Consider the following 13,823-nt stretch of genomic DNA (forward strand, 5'->3'; position numbering starts at 1 on the left):
ATTTATTTCACTTATTTTACTTATTTTATTTATTTTATTATTATTTAGCACATTTATTGGCTATTAATTCTTATGTTAGTTTCACCAAAAGATTCTCAACAGTTATTTTACACACATTTACTGGGTTCATAATTAATTGATACACAAATCTGATATATATGGGCATGTATGAACGAATATATTAATAAAGAGCATACAGCCTATACGGACATTTATTTGTATTTTATTTATTTATGAATTTTTTTATTTATTTATTTGCACATATATAAAACTGCACAAAATCCAGTCAATGAAAAGAAAAACAAGAAATGTGTCAGGATTGGCATCCATATGCATGTGTGCAGTAGAAAAATGTATATGCTTATATAGCATTGACATAATGTATGCAAACATTTAGCAGAACTATTTTTTTGTCCATATTATATAATATTTATATATAAATACAAGTGTTATTAATTTAGAAGATTTAATATACCCGGCAACATATACTAATATATTCAGCATTAAAATATGACACTGCACAGCACTATTCATGACTTAATATAGGTAGTAGGCCTATATATTTACTGTATATTCAGTTTGTTTGGCAAAATATGTGAAAATAAAAATTATTTTATAATCTAAGAAAAGAGAAAAGAAGCTGCAGTATTTCAAAATAAAGTAGGTTATGCAAAAGTAACGTTTTATTATATCAACCTATTTACTTAATCAAAAGTATAAAACCAATGGCATAAGCACATACAAGATAATTCCATATTTTAGGAACAGTCAAATACAAAGCAATAAATTAATACCTAATTTATATAAAAAAAACAAAACATATTTTGAAATATTCTCACATATTTTACTGTGGATATAATAAAAGCAGAGTCTTACTGGACAATAAGACAGCTGTAGCCTATTCTAAGGTTTTAATTCTCATTACTGCCATTTACTTTTATTTACATGTTGCTATGTCAACAGTTTTTCCACTGATGTTGAATTGGATCTTTGGCTTCTTTGTCCTTTTAAAAAGGCTTTTAGCTGAAACAGACTTTCTAGTTTATTAGCCCTGAGTTGCTGCTTCATGGTTGATCACATGGGGGGATAATTAACTTGATATTTGTCAGTGAGCTGGTTAAAATTAAATAGAAGGCGTCTGCCTCTTGGTTTCTCAGGTGTCAGGGGAAACACACTCGACAGCAACAGATACCCCCGGGAAGATAGAGAGGAGAGGAGGGAAGAGGAGAAGAGACCAAAACGATAAGACAGAAAACGAGAAGAGACGTGGGTTAATATGAGGACAGAGAAGAAAAAACAGTGAGATAAGAGGGGGGAAGAGAAGAAAGTGCTCAGTCACCATCCAGAAGTGAGTGACACACACACATACACACACACACACTCTTAGAAAACACATTTGTTTATGCTCTCCAGCTGTAGAACAGTTTGCACACAGAGGATAAAGTGTTCATCTGAAGTGTCTGAAACTCGAGAGTGACTGCAGTTACAAAAGTTACTGGTGTGAAGCTTGCAGGACTATAACCGTGTGTGTGTTTTGTCACTCAGCGAGGTGAATGTCTGTCTATTGTCTGTGTGGAGGGAGATAAAGTTACAGCAGTGTCACCCAGCCCTGTGTGTCACGGCTGTATGCACATGGACACACACGCTCATGCATCAGGCTGTAACATATACACACACACACACACACACTCATAAGAGATGGTGTCAGGGAACTTGCAGCTCTCACATCAAGCTGTACTTTTACCCCGCAGCATCTTTTTCTTTTTTGCATTTTATTCCCTTTAAATTTTTCTGATTTCATTTCCAGTGAAAGAAATCTCTTAAGATGACACTGAGTTAAGTAGCCGGAGGAGATGAGTCCGACACTCCAGACGGATTCAGAGGACAGAAGAAGAAAGTGTCAGTCAGCTCTTAACAGCTGACTCTGGGACAGAGAAGAACAAGAGGAAAGAGATTTGAAATGCTGTCTGATTGTCGCAGCAGAGCTTGTATGATTAAGATTCCCTGAATGACCAAAAGAAGGACATGGTCCATGATCCTCGGCCTGAGCTCAAGGAATAGTTTCATCTCAGGGAAGCAAGTGGATTCACTTCTAGTCTGACTTTAAGGTAAAAGAATTTACCTATATTTCATATTATAAAATGATATACATATCACAATCTAATGCATGTACTGTAATAATAACTAAAATGAGAATAAGGTCACTAATAATCAAAATATAAACTCAAGTGTGAGCGTTCACACGACAGGACTGGAACAGGCAAAGGAATGACAGCTCTTTTAATACACTGACTAACAACAGACAATAATATATCAGTCTATATTTATATATAATATTTATAGTGTCTAATGTTTTCTGATGCTGTCAGAGCACATTTAGATCAGTCATGTTTGGAGTAAAACTTGTATTATAAAGCTTTAAAATAATGTTTAATTATTTAAAAAGCAATCAGCTTGTGTTTCTATTTATAAGAAAATGTTTCTTTGATTATAGTTGTGAATGTACAGTCAATTTATAATTGTTAACTCGCAGTTAAATCATTCATTAATTAATTAACGAATTAGTATTAAATGGATAAAAGCTTCTCAGGCTGGAGCTTTGTGCAGCAAAGAAAGATTATTCTCTTCTTACACAAACTACAAAGCTACCTATAAGGATGTTTGTACTGTAATATGTATTATTTAATGTTCAGTTCAGTCTATATTGTCCTGTATGGGAAATATAGTGAAAACAGACACGTCAAAACACAGCAAACAGAATAAAAATACATTAATTACTAAAAATGAACACACAGCAACAGTACAAGTTAAAGCAATGAACAAAACCCAACCAACAAATAAAAAAACATCCAATAAAATACATTTCTGGACAATTGCAGCAAGATGTGTTCAAAACACTCCCAAAAATATCAAATTTAAATGACATATTAATTAATATTTGACTTAACTGTGTGACTTATCGTTCATAATCGATGGTCTATTAAGTTTAAAGTGATCAAAATAATAATATTGAGCTAAAAAAGAATTGGTGATTATATATCTACATTTGGTTGCTGCCTTCATTAAAACATGATAAGCCATGAATTTATTACGCGTTCATTAATCATGTATGGTGAACGAGTGAGTATTACTTTCATATGTTTCCCCTCGTGTTTATGCGTCTCTCTGCATAAATCTGATACAAGGAAAAACAAAACCTGGCTGATAATTGATGACACTGACCTGTGCGGTATCTGCAAACCCAAGCACCTGCAAGGGTTTCATCTCTGCTTTTCCTCTCTGCACAGCAAGACCCCGAGCTGACCCCGACCACGAACACACACACACACACACCTGGCATACTCTCGCTGACATACACAAGCTGCTGACTCAGGGACCCTAGCAGTTCATATCACTGATTACTAAAACGGTACCATTACCTTACTGCTGCTCTCACCCTATCCCCCCAACACACACACACACACTGACCCTGGAGAACCCCCAGCTTCCTCTGCCACGAGCTCTGTAAACCTTAGATGTTAACAGACATTCATATTTGCAGTGGGGTTTAACAAATATTGGCGAAATTATTGTAAAAAGTTGTGTTTGTGTGCAGGATGTCACATTTTGAACACTTAAGTGGTGCTTTACCGAAAGCAACTCATTTAGTTTGAGAGATTTTAAAAACTATACTGGATATATTATTTAGTCAATGTAGCCGATGTATTTTACATCATGGCATATTATTAGTTTGCCTTAAAACATATTAAGCTTAATAATAGCACACTTACTGTGTGTCTCGTGATAAACTATGTAAACAATGATGATTAGTGTTTAAATTTGGACCATGAGCACTTGAATTAGGTATGAATTCTCACAAGTTATGTATTAAAGAGGACCTATCATGCTCATTTTCAGGTGCATACTTGTATTTTGGGTTTCTACTAGAACATGTTTACATGCTTTAATGTTCCAAAAACTTTTTAATTTTTCTCATACTGGCTGTGCTGCAGCACCTCTTTTCACCCTCCGTCTGAAACGCTCTGTTTGAGCTCCTCCCCCCTTCCGAAAGGCCAGTCTGCTCTGATTGGTCAGCTGGCCTACTCTGTTGTGATTGGTCAACTGAACCAAACTCTTCAGACTCCACTCTAACTATCTTTATCTGAGGGCGTGCCAAACTAGCCGCTAAGCTGGTATTATGCAAATGTGTTACTTGGTGACATCACCACGTTACAGAAGAAAAGGCGGGACTTCAAGCAAGGTGTTTCAGGCAGTTCAGGAGCAGTGTTTCTGTTTCTTGGGCTTTGTAACTTTGCAGACCTTTTACATGCACAAAAAAAATTATATAACACACTAAAGGAAAGTGAAAAAAAGCACAAAAGCACAATAGGTCCACTTTAAACAAAGGATGTTTTGTCACAGTACAACAGTTGCCTTTGTGTCGGACAAAAGTAGCAGTCTGTGACAGTAGTGGTGGCGTGACCTTTGTCTAATTTGGTCAAAACAAAATGACCTTTCAAGATTTCTGGGGGTGTTTACAAGTCGACAATCTTCAGTAAAGCAAGCAAAATTCTGACTATGACAGATGTTTGAGTATCTATCAGTTTTGTTTCTAGTTTGTCCCCTGTAAATCTACTGTCTTTGACTTTGGGACAGTGTTGTTTTAATTTGAAATTGATATAAGATGTTTTATATATATGCAGACAGTGTAACCTTATACTGCTTCATGTTCATTTCCATATTCCAACTGTCTCATTTCTCCTCTTCTTCTTTCCCGAAGCCTCTCCTCTCCAGCCACAATGCCCCAACGAGTGAACAATTTCCAGGGTCAAAGCTTTCACAAGCTGAGGCGGGCCTGCTTGCGTCGAGGTGCCCTCTTCAAGGACCCCCTGTTCCCCATTACCGCCCAGTCCCTCTTCTACAAGAGGCAGCCCCCGCCGGGACTGACCTGGAAGAGGCCGAGGGTGAGCGTGACGTCCCAGTTCAAACCGGTTCGAACAACAACAAAGAGTTATTTTACAAATATATCTCCTCTCCTCCCACATCTAAATGGAGTGGCCGCATCAGCATGTTGCATTCTATCAGATTAGAGTTAATTAAAGCTCTTTCTATTATAGGAGAGGCGTCAGGCAGTGAGACCTTCAGCGATGGACTGCTCTATTTAGAGAAAGCAGCAGTCAATTTAAATAGCCCAGATGTTTTTAGATGGCTGTAGCTGTGTAGAAGTGTAGGTGTTTATTGTGGTTACACAGCAAGCCAAGAGGCCTTTAATGGTGGAAGTGAAATGGGGGGTTAAATTATTTATTGTCCAAAAAACTATATTTAATAGTGCAAGGATTAGGAAATGGATTATGCGTGTATAAACAAAACGTGTCATTATACAACCAAGAATAACATCTTTTAGTAAAAAATGCACAATAGAGACTACAAAAAGAGTCAAAATAAGCCTATTTTCCCAAATTTGCAAAAGTATTTTCTGTCAAAGATAACACACAAATGTACATACAATTAATGATGTCATGACAAAACCCCTCAGTGTTTTCTTCAAAACGCTGGAACAAAACTAAATCTTAGTTTCTGTATTATTCACCAGACATTTTAAGACCATTTTAATGCCATTTAAGATTACATTTTGTAGCCCTTTATTGCCTAAAGAATGATGGAAAACCAGTAGGGACAACAAAGCCTACAATTATCAATTAAGTACATCAAATTATTGACATTCAAATCTAATTTTTTTGTACTTCCTGGCTGTTTATAACAATAATTAATGTGAACTGGACCAAAAATAAGTCGCAGAAAGCGGATGGATTAACCAATTAAAAAATAATAAGTCATAACTAATCTTACCGTCTTTGAAGCTAGGAAAAAATTGTGCAAAAATGCCTTTATAAATTAAGTTTTGAATACTTTCTAAGTCTGAATGCAATGCTTTTTAAGACTGTTCAAGACCTGCAGATGCCCTGAATCACACTGTACTTAATAAAATCTGTCCTATTTTAGCTCTAAATTCAGAAACGTGTTTGTAGTTTGATCAGTAGTTCATCAAGTTCATTTGAGCCAAACCTTCAGTGCTCTTAATGTGAAACCCTGCTGGCCGTTACTTTGTTGATTCAGGCCAGGAGCGAAGGGGTTAATGGTATTGTGTTCCTAATGCTCCACTCAGGTATTTTAAGCGTGTATCAACAGGGAGTCGGATGATAGGGTGACATCTGTCGCCTCTCTCTGCTGACATACACACACACGCTCAGAAACTGCACCGACTCACTCTATAACTTCCCCGTTAACCGTCACAGTCCGAGTGGCCTCGTACTTGTTATGAAGCTGATATCATCACAAGGAAGGTTCACATCTCGTCTGGAGTTACATTTAAAGAGGTTATGATGACGACAGAGAGTGTGTGTGTGTGTGTGTGTGTGTGTGTGTGTTTGTGTGTGTCCGGCAGCACCTCTACTGTCACCGTACCCTGTCCAAACTGAGATCAACAAATCAACGCAGACAGGATCTGTCTCCTCCGCACAGCAGTGCTCTGACAATCACAAAACACTGTGATATTACTAACTTCTGCACTCATCAACCAGAGTTTGTTTAAAGCAAATATATAATCAATACCTTTATATTAACCATTGTTTAAATGACCCACAGAGCGTCTTTCAGCTCATTGTTTTGGTTTTATGACCAGTGGGCAACTTCCGGGTCTGAAAAGTGAAGCCAATGAGGAAGTGCTTTAAACTTGCATTCTTTCTAATAGCCAGCAGGGGGCGACTCCTCTGGTTGCAAAAAGAAGGCTGATTGTATAGATGTCTATGAGAAAATGACCCTACTTCTCACTTGATGTATTACCTCAGTAACCATGAGTTTCAATCGCTAGTTTCAAGTCTTCTTCAATACAGCATGATGTTTATTTAGTCAATTATGGTCTAGCGAACGTACTGTAGCATTTAGCAGCCAGATATTTCCTTCAGAAGTGGGTGGAGAGCAAAATACAGCTAAAAGGAGAGTGAATATTATTCGTCAGGTGACTAGAAACATGACTTTACGTGTAAATAATCGATTCTCGCTGCCCCCAAGTGGCCAAAAAAAAAATTGTTTAATGTGTCTTTTTCTTTTTTTTTCTTAAAGAAACTTGATGTCTCTTTCTTCTGATCACACTCCAGGAGATATGTAAGGACCCCCGTCTGTTTGTAGATGGCATCAGCACTCGTGACTTACACCAAGGCAGTCTGGGTAACTGCTGGATGGTGGCCGCCATATCCTGCTTAGCATCTGAGCCATCTCTGTGGAAGAAGGTTGCGTATTTGTCGTCCTTTCTTTATTGCTTCCTTCTTTTCCTTCCTTCCTTCACGGTTTCATCTCATCTCCCACTCTCAGGTGATCCCAGACCACATGGACCAAGAGTGGAATCCAAAGCATCAGAACTTGTACGCAGGCATCTTCCATTTCCGGTTCTGGCGACTCGGCCGCTGGATGGACGTTGTTGTGGACGACCGCCTGCCGGTCAGCCGGGACGGAGTGCTGCTCTTCTGCCGCTCGGCAACACCGCGAGAGTTCTGGAGCGCCCTGTTGGAGAAAGCCTACGCCAAGTAAGGGCTCCAGGACCTTGTAGATTCCTCCCATCCTCAGGACCCTTGCTTAATATATTTTAAACTCACAAGCACCCACCATAGCAACACCCTAAACACCTAGTATCCACCCCCTAACATCTGAGAAACTGCATCAAAATAGATGCACCAATTTTATTTAGAACTGTTCTGGTTCCGCTACAAACAAACACCTGTGGAGTGGGACATGGGAAAGGGAGAAGAGGGGCGCAGACATTAATGATTCAGTCAATCTATCTGGTTACTCTCCAGGCTAAACGGCTGCTACGAGGCCCTGGAGGGAGGAAACACCACAGAGGCGCTGATCGACTTCACCGGCGGGGTTTCGGAGCCCCTCAGCCTGGATCGGGAGGCCTTTAGCCTGCACAGCGACCAGAGGAGGGCGTTCTTCCAGACGTTAGCTAATGCTCATGAACGTAAAGCCCTCATCACCTGCTCCATACGGGTAGGGCCGAGTATCTTTGAGTGCGTTCAAACAAAAGAGATGTTAGAAATGTGGTGACTAAGATAAGTTTATTATGTCTCAGCCAGCAGAGGGGGAGATGGTGGAGTCGGTGATGGACTGTGGTCTGGTGCGAGGACACGCCTACGGGATCACAGCGGTGAGGAAGGTGAGGCTGGGGGAGAAGCAGCCGAAGACGGGCTGGATGTCCCGACTCTTCATGGTGCGCATGAGGAACCCGTGGGGGACCACAGACTGGACGGGCGCCTGGAGTCAGGGGTGAGGGCTTCGTCTGTCACAACTGCTGAGTACATCATACCTTTTGCTGGAGCTGTGGGAGAGTTTAACAGCGTCCGTGCGTTTTACAACATTTTATAATTACAATTTCTGACATTTTACAATAGTGTTGGAATTGTTTTTACAAGCAGACATCTGCCGTTTGCGTTGTGGAAGTCTGAGAAACTCTGAAAATGGCCAAAATGGACCTATAAAGGTTTCCAGAAGTTGAAACGCTACTTGTACTTTTCACATGTCGTTTCCAGTGTTGTTGGGCCCTTGCAACTCTGCATTATTTTTCTTCTGCTGCCTTTGACATTATTGTGCTTGAACGCCCCCTCCAGGTCGCAGCAGTGGCAACAGATGAGTCGAGCAGAGAGGGAGAAGACGGGCCTCATTGTTCGAGACGTCGGGGAGTTCTGGTAGATTCACATTCTTTATTATTTGTTAGGAAAAGAAAATTAAAAAGTGGGCATGTAGCGTGATTAATATGTTGTTGATTCTCCAATGCAAATGTCCATTTGTTCTCCTGTTTTTCAGGATGGATTTCAAGGATTTCTGCCACTACTACACAGACGTGGTGGTGTGCCGGCTGGTGGAGAGGGCTCTGCTGTGGCCCAGCTCTCACTGGAGGGAGGTACGCCGCTACGGGGATTGGGCTCCAGCTCCCACTTCCCCGGGAAAGCCTCCGTTCACCGTCCTCCACAACAGCAACCACCACGCGCTGAGCTCGGGGAACGCCAAACCTGGAGCGTCTAAGCAGCAGCGAGGTAACCGGAAGGAGGCCAGACTCGGTCAGCAGCAGAAGGGAGGGAGAGGAGGAAGGTGTGAGCGAGATAAGGCCGTGAAGAAAGTGACGGAGGAAGATGATGATGATGGAGAGGTGGGAGGATGGGAGGAACAGATGGATAAGAGGAGTCGATGTGGAGGATGCATCAACCACAGAGACACTTTCCTGCACAATCCACAGGTAAAACTGAAGTGGAAAGTATTTTGATGAGCGCATGATTTTTATTTTTTTACATTTTTATTTCTGACTTTAGTTCATGTTTGAGGTGAGAGGCAAAGAGGAGGAGGTGCTGATCTGTCTGCAGCAGGAGGACAGGAGGATACGGAGGAAAGATGGAGGAGGAGAGAACCTGCCTATCGGCTTTGAGGTGCTCAAGGTGAGCGGTTTCACGGTCCAAAATGTGAACACAAATCTTTACAGTTCTCTCACAAAAAAAAATAATGTCCCTGCTGTCTTGTTGTGGCTCAGGTGGAGGAGAACCGCTGCAGCCGGGTGCAGTGTGTGGTGGAGCAGGCGGCCAGCTCCATCTACATGGACTCCCGCAGTGTGACGCTGAGGGGGACTCTGACTCTAGGGCACTACGTTGTGCTGCCCACCACCTTCCTGCCAGGCGCTACAGGACGCTTCCTCCTACGCCTCTTCTCCCATTCCCACATCAGACTCAGGTGTGTCACAGTGTGTATGTTTGAAAAGGTTGCTGCTCATACTCATAAAAAAATACATCATCAGCATAACGTGACATCCTTATTTATTCCAAATACGACTGCTTTGTGTGCTTCCCGGAGGATTTTATCCCAAATATTTGAAATAACAAATGTAAAATGTTCATAGATTAAAGGGAGATTAAATCATTATGAGTTTGCATACAGTACATGTATACTTGATTGCAAGGGTGCATAATGTAGATTTTACACTTGCTTACATATGCTGATATTCATAATTCTAGCATTCTTACAATATGTTTTACTGTGAAAAAGAAAAAACGAATAAATCAAAATGATAGGAAAGAGACAAAAACATATAAAATGGGAACAAATACACAAAACAGAAAATACATATAGAAACTCCAAAAAAGGAATTGTTTATTAATGTGAAAATATTGTAGATCATTTCTTTCACTTTTACAGTAACAGTAGCCTATGTTTCTTGCTCTTGTATTTAATTGAATCTGTTCCTCTTAAAGAGGACCTATTATGCTTTTGCGCTTTTTTCCTTTCCTTTAGTGTGTTATTATTTTTTTATCTGCAAAGTTACAAAGTCCGAAGTCCACGCCAAAGGGAGTTACTCTCCCTCACAGAAACACTGCTCCTGAACTTCCTGAAACACCTTGCTTTAAGTCTCGCCTTTTCTTCCGTAACGCGGTGATGTCACCAAGTAATACATTTGCATAATACCCGTCTTGTTTGGCACTTCCTGAAACAAAACTAGTTAGAGCGGAGCTGGAGCAGAGTCTGAAGAGTTTGGCTCGGTTGACCAATCAGAGCCGACTGGGCTTTTTCGAGAGGGCGGGGTAGGAGCTCAAACAGAGCGTTTCAGACCGAGGGTGAAAAGAGGTGCTGCAGCACAGCCAGTATGAGAAAAATAAAGCGATTTTTAAACATTAAATCATGTAAACATATTCTAGTAGAAACCCAAAATACAAGAACGCGCTTGAAAATTAGCACAATAGGTCCTCTTTAAACCGTCATGCCAATCCTAGGTTGATTTAATCTTGTTTAATCTTTTCCTTGTAGGGAACTGAGGAAGGATTTGCCGTCTCCCTCTGTCTTCCAGTGTTTTCTACCTCAACCCACCGTGGTGACAACAGTCTACCTCCGCAGGGCATCAGGACTCAGCTCTCCCAAAGAGACAGGTGGCGTAGCACAGCACCACATCTCCTCCAGTTTAACACATTGAAGAGGGCAGAAAAAAGCAAGAAAAACACACTTGGGGATGCACACTTGTTGCGTGCATGTAGCTCTCTTAACCAATATACATTTAATCCACAGCTCCAGATGTTTACGCCGTAGTTCAGTGTGAGAATGACACCATAAGGACGCAGGTTTTCAAGGCGGAGGGTAACCCTGAGTTCAATCTCAGAGCCATCTTCTACAGGAGATACCCCAGCACACACATCTCTATTGAGGTTTGACACATTCAGATTCCCTCTATCACGCACAGACACACCCAATATGCACACACACACACACAGTCAATCCCATCTTGTTGTGTGCTGCAGTTATGGAGCCGAGGTCGGCTGTGGGACTCGGTGCTCGGCGAGGCTCGACTCCAGACGGCGGAGTCTGAGAGGAGCCGGAGCCACGTTATCGATCTGCGAGGCGGCCAATCCCGTTCAGGACACAGAGGCTGCGTCTACGTTGAGACGTCCTCCAGCGTCTGCCTCACAGACTTGTGACAGCATCGTCTGGTTGCCCTGGTAACAATACATTGCAACCACCATCCTCCCAGGTTTAAAGTTGATGGACAAACAGAAGTTTTGATGAACTAATAAAAAAAGACTTCATGGATAAAGACTGAGTTAAGGTGCTGTAGTGCATTGAGAAATGTATGTGTTGTAGGTGTACTGTGTATTTCACTATTTACTGTGTATCTGTGGTGACCTGCAGGTCAGACGTGAAGGTGGGCATCATTCATGACTTCAGCAGTATATAAAAAAAAAATGGAACTGCTGCCAAACTATGTTTTTTTGTGTTATTATATTTAATATTAGTACTGTTGTTGTCATGTGTTTTCTTGCTGTTGCTGTCATTTCAAATTGTCATGATTTTTACAAGTATTTACGTTGTTAATGCTTGAATGTAAATGTACAAAGTCACACTGGCATTTGTGTTTTATAAACATTTTCTTATGATTAAATAATGATTACATTTATTAAAGTCAGTATATTTCATTATTTGCAGGGTTTAAAGGGGACATATCATGAAATACTCACTTTTGAGTGCCTACCGACTCACAAACTGTGAAATAAGACAACCCAGTCAGTTTTTTGTGGGCTGTCTAGATCAGAAAACATGTGATTCAACAAGCCATTCAGATATGGCTCCTCTTTTTCAGGTAACATAGAGCAATTAAATAAATAAATATATATTGCTATTCTAATATCTTTTTTTCCCAGCTTGTAATTGGGACTTTTTATACACCTTGACCTCAGACTAAATCACTCTGTCCCTTTCTCAGCTCATGTGTGATTCACCTCCCACACCCACCTGCCTCTCATTCCTTCATTAGTAGGTAACCAGTAGGTAATAAATCAGCCTCCTTTCCCTCTTTCTTTGACACATTGTCTGTTGTGGAGCACACACCTTAGCCCCTCTTTGTTTATACCTGTCTGACCTTTCATTGATTTAATTTACTTTGCACTGAAAAACTGCCAAAGTAAACGTATAATTATCTCCAACTGCTCTGTGTCTTGTGCAAACAGATCTGGATTTCATCCATACATATTATCATATTATCTGCCTGAGCAGCTCTGACCCAACTCATTTTAGTGTGATGCATTCCCTGCAAGCAGCAAAAAATGTTAAAAGTTAAGTTTATTTAAGTCAGATTCCCCTTTTATATATAATACTTTAATGGATAAAGGAGAGAGTTAAACAAAGTGGTAAGTTGAATTATGTATACCTTCCCAAAAAGATTTAAAGGGGACATATCATGAAAAACATTCTTTTTCAGTGCTTGTGCACATCCATTTGGGTATCTGGAGATCCTACCAACCCACAAACCGTGAAATAAGACAACCCAGTCAGTTTATTGTAAGCTGCCTAGATCATAAAACATGTGATTCAACAAGCCATTCAGATTTGGATCCCCTTCCTATGTCACATGCATGTCATTTTTATAAAACGGTCGCTATATCGTGACAGTAGTTCATAAAACAGCTCCGGTGCTCTGAACTGCATTTGCAAGATTTCACTTACCGGAGGAAAACAAGCAGTAAGAGCTGATCTGAGGTCCGCTGTCCAGCTGCCGTCTATGAGAGCCGGCTGTCAATCACTCGTGAACTCCGACCAAGCGGTCAAACTGAGCAGCGCTGATCAAATATGAATCAGTATTATGTTATGTTAATGCCTATTTCTCGCCTCAGATGTTTTCAGAATCATCTTGTAGTGCACGGTTTAGCTGTAAAATGAGAAAGTTTGTGACGCCGCCGCCATTGTGAAATCTGGTGAAAGAACGCCAAGTTCCGGTCACATGACCGGAGCACAGCCAATAGGAACGCTCTCTAAAGCAAACTCTTCTACTTCTACTCCACATTTCACAGGGAAATATTGCAATTTTTACTCCGCTACATTTATCTGACAGCTACTTTTCAGATTAAAATTTTACACAGAAAAGCTAAAATGGAGTTTTTAAAATGATATAGGCCTACTGTTAAAGGTTGAACTACCGAAATATTATATAACGTAGGTAGGGTCTGAAATAAGCATCCGCCACCCGTAAATTGTTGGCTGTTGCGGATAAAATGTGCAGGCCATCTGCCACACAGGGAAAATGCTAGGAATGGGAATAGAGAAAGAACTGGTTATAACTCGTCCAAATCCTTGGAATCTCATGTCTCTGTGATTATAGGTTCCTTTGCATTGATGCTTTCCCACGGTTAAACACAATGACTCCTACGCATGCTGTATAATGTTTCAGTTCAAATGTAATCTCGTAAAATACATTTTTTGGCGAGAAACTTCAGTAAATCCAGTTGTTTGAAGGAGATGTTTTCACAGTAATATAAAATTGATAT

The 13,823-nt window shown here is 40.5% G+C and overlaps 1 protein-coding gene across 2 annotated transcripts; it reads left to right on the forward strand.

Annotated features, from left to right (window-relative positions):
• The first annotated feature begins 1,680 nt into the window (after positions 1-1,680).
• Positions 1,681-12,232, forward strand: LOC141760977 (calpain-5). 2 transcript variants are annotated; one of them, XM_074624121.1, is made up of 13 exons: positions 1,681-2,108; positions 4,760-4,943; positions 7,137-7,268; positions 7,351-7,562; positions 7,833-8,025; positions 8,108-8,301; positions 8,643-8,720; positions 8,839-9,268; positions 9,342-9,464; positions 9,557-9,753; positions 10,822-10,940; positions 11,077-11,213; positions 11,307-12,232. In XM_074624121.1, the coding sequence occupies exons 2-13, from the start codon at positions 4,779-4,781 to the stop codon at positions 11,481-11,483; spliced, it is 2,157 nt and encodes a 718-aa protein (XP_074480222.1). In that variant the 5' UTR covers positions 1,681-2,108; positions 4,760-4,778; the 3' UTR covers positions 11,484-12,232. The 2 variants fall into 2 exon arrangements, with proteins under 2 accessions (XP_074480222.1, XP_074480223.1); XM_074624122.1 differs by lacking the exon at positions 1,681-2,108 and having other exon boundaries at positions 4,807-4,943; positions 7,102-7,268; positions 11,307-12,231.
• Positions 12,233-13,823: the final 1,591 nt, after the last annotated feature.

This window comes from Sebastes fasciatus, chromosome 22 (genome assembly GCF_043250625.1).
Source record: "Sebastes fasciatus isolate fSebFas1 chromosome 22, fSebFas1.pri, whole genome shotgun sequence".
NCBI classification, from domain to species: Eukaryota; Metazoa; Chordata; class Actinopteri; order Perciformes; family Sebastidae; genus Sebastes; species Sebastes fasciatus.